Source organism: Amblyraja radiata, chromosome 16 (genome assembly GCF_010909765.2).
Source record: "Amblyraja radiata isolate CabotCenter1 chromosome 16, sAmbRad1.1.pri, whole genome shotgun sequence".
Taxonomy (NCBI): Eukaryota; Metazoa; Chordata; class Chondrichthyes; order Rajiformes; family Rajidae; genus Amblyraja; species Amblyraja radiata.
In genome coordinates, this window is record NC_045971.1 from 21,449,986 (window position 1) to 21,459,128 (window position 9,143).

The 9,143-nt window shown below is 38.4% G+C and overlaps 1 protein-coding gene across 2 annotated transcripts in view; it reads right to left on the reverse strand.

The window, feature by feature from the left end:
- Nucleotides 1-1,409: 1,409 nt before the first annotated feature.
- lsm12 (LSM12 homolog) overlaps nt 1,410-9,143 on the reverse strand; it is a 46,587-nt gene continuing 38,853 nt past the window's right edge. Inside the window, exons 5-6 of one of the 2 annotated variants that reach the window (XM_033035310.1) lie at nt 8,442-8,527; nt 1,410-2,464 (exon numbers count right to left, since the gene is read on the reverse strand). In XM_033035310.1, the coding sequence (XP_032891201.1) occupies nt 8,477-8,527 (51 nt within the window). In that variant the 3' untranslated portion in view covers nt 1,410-2,464; nt 8,442-8,476. The remainder of the gene's footprint in view (nt 2,465-8,441; nt 8,528-9,143) is intronic. The other variant, XM_033035309.1, reaches the window with a different exon arrangement.

Here is a 9,143-nt window from a genome sequence, read left to right on the forward strand (position 1 = left end):
TGCTCAAACTAAACCTTCAGGAGACTGGCCTGGAATCAAATCACCAGCAGCCTGCACAAACATTATTCATCCAATTTTGCTTTGAGGCCAGAAGTACATCTGTGCTTACCATGTTAACAGTTTGAGCTTGATAATTCTATGCAAGGATAATTTATTCCTGGCATCAAACACAACTATGAAATAGGCACCACCTATACTAAACACTGAAATCTCATGCACCAATTGCAGTGTGCAGCCAAAGCTTCTAAAGTCGGTGGAAATGCATCTCATTTGCTTGGTGTCCATCAATGAACACGAGGACTTCTTCTGAGCAATAAGGTGCAAGGGTGCCGACCCAATTGTTTTTCCTCAAGCGCCACCTGTACTTTAATTTGATTATTTTCATGCATTATAATGGCTAATATCATGCTAAATTCACAATGAACCACAGGTGCAGGGAATGATCAACCCAGATTATTAAACCAGATTGTCATTTGCCTTAGGAGCAGCGACTTTAGCAAGTTCTGCACCACCCTTCCCAGAGTTCTTTCTTTGATCCAAACATGAAAAAGGCTCAAATACATACTTACCAAAATTTAAGTGCATTGTTCATGAAACTCGTAAAATGATTTAACCAAAGCTTTTTAAATAACTGCATAAAATGATTGTTTCTGTGAAAATTTACTCAATGATACTCATTTATCTTCACATTGGTCGAAGAATACATAATTTATAAAATAAAATGCTTAATTTAATTGAAGAATCACTATGGCAGTCCCTGGATGAATAAAATCCGAGCTGGGCAGAGGATGTTTATTGTTGCAACTGGAAAACCCACTCTCCTTTGCCAATAGTCCACCAAGTGGGGGGCAAATGTAGAAATCACCTCACTACACAAAAGGCAGTGATTTGGCTCAGGCTATTACAAATAGTTACTAAGTAAACTTTAAGCAAAGTAGTGGATTGCAACAATGTCTATTTATTGTGTTATTTAATCAATAAAATTGAACAATGTAATACCACATGTAAAATTGTATCTTGGATCAGTGTGAAGAAGGGTCTCGACCCAAAACGTTGCCTATTTTCTTCACTCCATAGATGCTGCCTCACCCGCTGAGTTTCTCCAGCATTTTGTCTATCTTGGGAGGAAGAGATGGGCAAAGGAAATAAGAGTGTTAAGTGTAGGAAAATGATTTACAATTCTACAACAAATTCACTCCTCCATCCAGTTCTAGACTAATCAAAATGGTTTGTGACTTGAATCCACTAAAAGTGATAGCTTGGAATTAAAAAAAAAGTTGAACAAAGAACATATTAAATTTTCAGATATTCCAGAAAGGTGTCATGGAAATTGTGACAAAACGCCCCCCGACTTAATAAAATCTCTACAGGGAAAATAAGTGTACCGAATAAAGAACACTGGTTACACATTTCTTCTTACTCTCTTTAATTTCATATTTTCAATCAAAATAAGACAATAACAGATTCAGCTTTAAAATGTTTTTTAAATTTCTCCAATTTATATTATAGTGTTGTGCTGACAGGGACTGCGAATAAAAATATACATTATCATAGATTCTTCACCAGCCTATAAAAAGGACTTTAAATGACTGTTACTGTCTAATTTTATTATGCAAAGACCAGGCGACACCTTTTTTCTTCCAATTTAATGAAGTGTACAGTACATGACACATGCAAAACTGCATGAACAGTTATATCCTTAACATGACCACTCTCTCCGTAAGCATTGTCTTAGCAAGACAAACCTATTCTGTACACAGTCAGAGGATATAAGCTCATGAGCCAAATCTTCCATCATCAGATACTCAATTCTTCACTGGAAGACTTTTCAGTGACGTTAAAAAAAAATCTGGACTTATTCCTTCTGGGAACAAGCTTCTGGAAAAGAAAAGGACTTGAAAGGAAATTTCTCCTACATGGGACAACCACTTAACGCATTAAATTACCTTCTTGCTTTGCTTTTTCCCTCTTTAGAACACCGTTACTATGACCAGCTGGTTTCTTGCATTAACAAATGTTTGAAAAGTTGTGTTGTGCAGATCACAGACAGCAATTTAGGATCTACCTAAAATGAGTGTAATGACAATATGAAAAGCAAATGAACATGTAAAAAATAAAATTAACAAAATATGACTTTATTTTTTTTTAAAAGCAAACAAAGAAAAAAGGTAATTTATGGTTAGTCAAGTTACAATAAGTGTTGTCTTGGATGCTTTTTTTGTAAAGTCTATTCTCTTCTCGAAGTGGAAATGTCAGCTCACTGTAGATTCTCCCTGGAAAAAACATGTGGACTACTCCCTCCCCATCCCAGGAAAAAAAAATCCCTATCCCTCCCCCATTAGGCTCTGCAAAGGACTATTCAAGCCACTCAGGACGACAAAGCAGTTTCCTTCTGTGTTTGCTGTGCTTGTGAACGTTGCTGCATTAACTTCTGATTTTCCAAATCTCTAAAATGTTTTTCGACCTAAAAGAAAGGAAGAGAGATGAACAAAACCAAGCAAAATACCATAATTTTTTTTCTCATTTAACATCTGGCAGCTTCCACAAACCAATAAGCACCTCAAGAGCAAGTTTTCTTTTAATAAACAGAAAAAGTGATGCAAACACATGCTATTCACTGGCAAAGTAAAACCTACTTTTTGATCACTAATATGGAGAATATTAATACACTCAGGAGGACTGGCATGCAAGTAAAACAGTGTCTCAGCCAAAAAGTTGGTCGAACAATTAAGATCCTATTAAGGTCAGTTACAAGATGAATCTGATGAGTTAGATCTCATCTGTGAAATTGAATTATTTTTGACAAGTACTGAATAAACAAATAAACAAAAGAATATCCACATATGTTGACTATTTAAACCTACACTAAAGTTTCAATGAAAGCTCCAAAGGTTTTCTACCAAGGAGTATACAGAATTGAAGGTCGTAATCTTGTGCCACATATTGGCAATCGTTTTGAAAGTGGGAGACCACAGAGATATGGGAAAGGTATTTGATTGGCACGAAGAGGCTTGTGACATTCAACAAGTAAATTCAAACTTTTCACCAAATGCATCAATGGGTTGGGCTAGAACGTTGTATATCAATGCCTGTGACTTACTGTGCTACGAAGGTCAACAATCTGTCTTGATGAGAGCAGGAAATAATAAAGGCATGTGGACAGAGCATGTAGACATGTTAGAAGAGAGCTTTGCTTTAGAACTTTAAGTCAAGCCGCCCACTGCCGAAAGAAAAATAATCTAATTTCACCAATGAAAAATCAGCAGTAACAGAGTAAAATGAGTAAACTTCTACTTTGCCCTGGACTTGGACGATCTCTGATACCTCTCTCCCCCCTTTCTTGATCTGTCTCCATCACAGTAGACAGACTTTCGATTGACCTCTACTGCAAACCTACCGACTCCCAGTTAACTGGACTATACTTCCTCCCACCCTGCCTCTTGCAAAGACGTTATCCCCGTACACTCAATTCATCTGTCTCCACTGCAACTGCTCCCAAAGTGAGGCTTTCCAATCGACAATATCCAAGATGTCCTCCTCCTTTCGTAAACGTTGTTCCCCCCAGCTGTCATAGAAGGAGCCCTCACCCGTGTCTCCTGTAATTCTGCTCTTGCTCCCCCTCCCCCCAAGATGCAACAAAGACAGAGATCCAAGATAGACACAAAATGCTGGAGTAACTCTGCGGGACAGGCGGCATCTCTGGAGAGAAGGAATGCGTGATGTTTCGGGTCAAGACCCTTCTTCAGACAGAGATCCCCTGGTCCTCACATTTCACTCTGCCAGCATGTGCAACAAACACATTTGCCTCCAACATGATACCACCACCAGCCACATCTTTCCACCTCCTGCAGATTGCTCCTTCTGAAATTCCTTGGTTCACTCAACCCTTCCCATCCAAACCCGCCCCTTCCCAGGTTTTTCCCCTGTAACCACGTGAAATGTAACACCTGTCCCTGTATCTCCTACCTCGCCTCCATCCAGGTACCACAGCAGTGGGAAGCCAGGGGAGACAGAGCCTTTGTTCAACCATCTGCCTATCAAAAATCTCTGCTTGTGTTCACCTGCCACGCTTTGTCCTGCCCTCCCTCTTTTCCAGCTTTCCTCCCCTACAATCCATCTGAACACGGGTCCTGACCCAAAACATCACCAGTGATATTGCCCAACTCACTGAGTTACTCCAGCACATTCCTCTTTTTTTGTTGTAAACCGGCACCGGCAGTCCCTTGTTTCTAGAGAGTAAAATGTGGACTTGGTTGTGTGGGAGGACTCATTAGAACTGGGGCACAGGTACAAAGAGTAACATATATTGTTAATGGAACACTGGCCTTCATACGGGAGCGGCTGGGAAGGGAACATAAGGGGATATTATGTTTATGCTGCAACACCCATCAACAGACACAAATCTGAATAATGCGTTCAGTTTTAAGCACTACATTTGATTGGGAATAGAAAAAATGAAGCAAGGAGCAAGGTGGCCATTTTGATTTTTCAAACCTGCTCCATCATTCAACGTGATCATGCTCATCCAAATTCAGTACATTGTTTCCGCTGTCACTATTTCTCTTGACCTCTGTAGCTATTAGTACTATATGTAATTCCTAAACTTACAAATAGTGTTATATTTCACTCGACGTATACCTAGATTTAAAGGGTTAAATTAGAAATTTAGGTTTGACTGAATTCCATAGTGAAAATGATAATTACAAAAATTATTAAAAGGATACTTTAGAGCTATTACAGATTTGTTTCTTCTCCTGGGATTATATTTAACCAGGTGGCAAACGTTCAAGATTAGTGTTTGGCTATTCAGGAGATAAATTGGAGAAAGCAATGGAAGCACATTATCCACAAGGTATACAAAGAAACTATCAAACTTTCTCCAGACAGCGAGTTTTCTCCAAGATCTTTGGTTTCCTCCCACACTCCAAAGACGTACAGGTATGTAGGTCAGTTGGCTTGGAATATGTGTAAAATTGTCCTTAGCAGTAGGATAGTGTTAATGTGCGGGGATCGCTGGTCGGTGCGGACTCAGTGGGCCGAAGGGCCTGTTTCCGTACTTAATCTCTAACTAAACCCATTAACTATAATTGTCTGCACCTGAATGACAGAGTTTTGATTAGGAAAGGTACTGTGGGAAATGAATCCCGGGGGCGGGGGCGCGGGGGTGGAGAGATGAAGGCCGGGGAGTAAATGAAGTAAAGATTAGACCGCAACCAATCACTAGATCAAATTAACTCGGCACTGAAAGTGCAAAGTTTGTGTATCTGCCAGGTCTAAAAGACCATTTTTTTATTGTACTTGACAAAACACACGAGAGAGAACAGCCAAGAATAAAGCAAAGCATTAATTTAAAATTTATCCTTCAGATTTTTGCATTCATAAATGGAAGTCAAATACAAGAGGAAAGTGTCCGGTAAATAGCTTGACCCTTAACAACATAGCGATCTGAGGGAGCAAGACTATAGCTCCCTGAAGGTGAAAACAGAAGTAGATAGAGTGGTAACATAAGGCACACTAGTATAGACTTTGTTAGTCGGGGCACTGAATTTAAAAATTATAGTTATGTTGCAACTGTATAAAACTTTAGAAACAAAGAACTGCAGATGCTGATTTACCAAGGAATGACAAAATGCTAGAGTAACTCAGCAGGTCAGGCAGCATCCCAGGAGAAGATTGATAGTTGACGTTTCAGGTCTTCTTCAGACTGGATTGTAGGGGTGGGAAATAAATTAAGTTTGAAGAGTGGTAGGGCAGGACAAACATGACCTGCCATGCAATGGATTGGATACATTTGGTTTTCTCTGGAGCACCAGATGCAGATGGGTGACCCGATTTAAAATTATGAGAGGCATAAATAAGGTCCACGGTGTCTTTTTTCACTTCCATGGAAGAAACATCAAATATTATAGGACAAAGATTTAAGATGAGAGGGGAAAAGTTTGAAGGTGATTTACAAGGCAAGTTTTTTTCTTGTTTTATAGTATTGAATGCCTGGAACGTGTTGTGAGCGAAAGTGGATAGGATAACATTTAAAAGGCATTTAGACAGGCATATGAACAGTCATGGATGGAGGGACATTTACAATGGACTGACATTACAATGACATAGACATGATGGACCAAAGGACCGGACCTGAAGGTATGGAGAGAAGGCAGGTACGGGATACTGAGTTGGATGATCAGCCATGATCATATTGAATGGCGGTGCAGGCTCGAAGGGCCGAATGGCCTACTCCTGCACCTAATTTCTATTTCTATGTTTCTATGATCCTGTGCTTTCTGCTCTATAAATGTATTTATCCAAATCTTATTTAACTTTGTGAAAATATGAAGATCATGCTATGATCTTCAACTAGAATTAAAAGTTAATTCAATTATGTAAAATTGAAATAATAGATAAGAATAATTTTGCAAAACATTACATTCCGAAGCCAAATTCAAACATTTGACCAATATTGCATCTATAAAGTAAATGGGCATCATGGCCTTGAACGACAAGGGACCTACTGAATTCATACCGCCAGGTTTAGATCAACCGTTGCATGACAGTGAGCCAAGCAGACCTTTTTTAATGCATTTGGAATATATTCAATGCATTACTTTAATTACAAGTGCCATCTTCAAATACAGAACTGTGACATATGACCATGGTTCTAAATACAGTGGAGGACGTCTTTAGTTCATGAATTGTTGCTCTTGATTACTCCCTTTTCCTTCCAATGTTCTGAAAGTACATTCAACTGGTATATCTTTTTTTCCTGTATCTCCTCAAAAAAATTAAAATATCCAGGCGATGGACATCAGACGATTGACATCTTTTGGAGCCAAGTCAGTAACTAAGTAACCTACGTCTTACATAAAGCTAGTGGCACTTGCTCCAGATTAATCTACCCAAAGAAATGAGTTTTGTTTGTTATCACATCAAACCTTATTATCTATTTATACATCTAAAATTGGTACTAAATCAAGGAAACACATATTTATTGAAGGATACAATTTTAGGAAATCTGTGGCCAACAAGTACTCAAAATGAATACAAAACTCTTGATAGAATACGAGAAGACTGCAACTAAAGCACAATTCCTCCCACGTGAAATTCAGCCCCATGAAAATAAATCTTTAAACTTTGTGTACTAGTGATATGTGCAACACACACTAAATGAACTCCATCTGCTCTTTCATTCCCTTAATTCTTGACACTTTGCACTTATTTGCTCGCATCTAGAAGTACTCAAGGTCCTTAATTTGGCACCTTCGTTCAGCAACGGAACACTATGGACCATATTTTGCACTTCCGTGGATTTGTTTCCTACTTGCAGTTTGCACTGATGTGTTTTTGAAGTATTTGTTCTTTTCTCCGTCTTGCAGAATGTGTGTAATTCATGTCTAATTTATGCTGTGATGCTGCATCGAGCAAGATTTTCATTCTACCTCTATCTCATTGTGCGTATGACAATAAACATGATATTTCTGCACCCGTGGAGTGAAGTCTATCTAACCCATACATTTCTTATGCAAGGATGTTAACAATGGCACTTAATGCAAATAGTGAACTGCAATTTAGAGTTAATTTAAAAAAGGCATATGAAAGTAAAAAATGAATAAAACTAATACAAGTCAAATTTTACACATAATAAATAGTCATCCAACATTACAGGTTAAACAAAAATAATTGTACCATGTGTAGGACAGGGAACGGTTAGAAAAATCACCATTAAAATTACATTCATTCACAAGTGATGTGATAGTCTTAAAACTGATCTCACATGTCCAAAAAAATAATTCTTAGCCCTCCATTACTCTGAGCCAGCTAATAACTGAACAATTAAATCATGAGGTATATCAAGATTAACTTCTTTTAGATTTTAATCAAATTGCATTTAGTTTCACCAAGGGGAGCATACCAACTTGATTTTTCTACCAAATTCGACTACCTGACAAGACTGCCACTCAGCTCACTGGAAGCCTGAACGCGTTTTAACCAGTGACAACATTAAATATCAAATTTGAGTAAAATATAAATACTAAAGATTTATGAGCCCTTGCTTGTAACAGTTATGAAAACCAATATTTACTAACAAAAGCAACAAATCCCTTTTATGAGATGGTGCCCATTCCATCATTTGAGATTCAAACATTTAGTATAACATATCATCAAATACATATTGCTTTCAAATTCAGAATTTATGCCTGAATTCCATTAAATATTATTTAAAGCCTACAATAATAAGTTCATAGGGAAAATAAAAGCATTAAAAATATGAAACTATTTGTGGAGAATGGAAACAAATATAAATAATATCTCTTGATTTGTTTGGTCCATTGCTGGCTCACTCAGAGCAAGGAAGGATCATAAACTATTTTTCAGGGGAAAAAACAATTTTAAGGCTAACAGATAACTTGTGAAGAAAGAGTATAACTTTCAGAGGTGATTTTACTAACCTTTGCCTGTTGCATATTTGATAATACGAAGCTATTCATTCAGCACCCTGTTGCCCCTGATATAAATTATCAGTATAGAATCGACACTGCAAAACATACAGGCAATGTCAAAGTCCAATATGGGTATATGGTCTCAAATCCAAACTGCAGATACACAATATCAAACTATAATTTCTATCAATGTCAAAATTTTATTTGTGGAGTCTATTGTTTTGCACATAAATAATGGGATCACCACTCACAGATCATTTTATTAAACACACAACACATGCATAAATCAAATAGTTATGCTTACAATAAGTGTCAAAAATGCCTGCAACGTGTCAAACTAAAAATGTTTGGGATATCTTCCAAAAAAACTTACAAAACCAAAGTACAACTGCAGTGCTAAAGGATATTAATGTATACCTGTGGTGCATTAGTCTGGGGAAGGTGTAATATTCGTTTGCAGACTTTTTTTAAATTGAAGAGAATCTCTTTTCTACCAATGTACATGCTGCTCAAGGACGCGAGCAGGCAACATCTGGAGTTCTCAAAGCTCCAAAGAGAGAGAGGGGGGTGGTGGGAGTGCGGGGGATAGCGCGGAGGGGGGGGATAGCGGGCGGGGGGGGGTATAGCGCGGGGGGGGGGGAAAGCGTGGGGGGGTATAGGTTGGGGGGGGGGGGGTATGGGGTGGGGGAGGGGTATAGCGTGGGGGGGGTA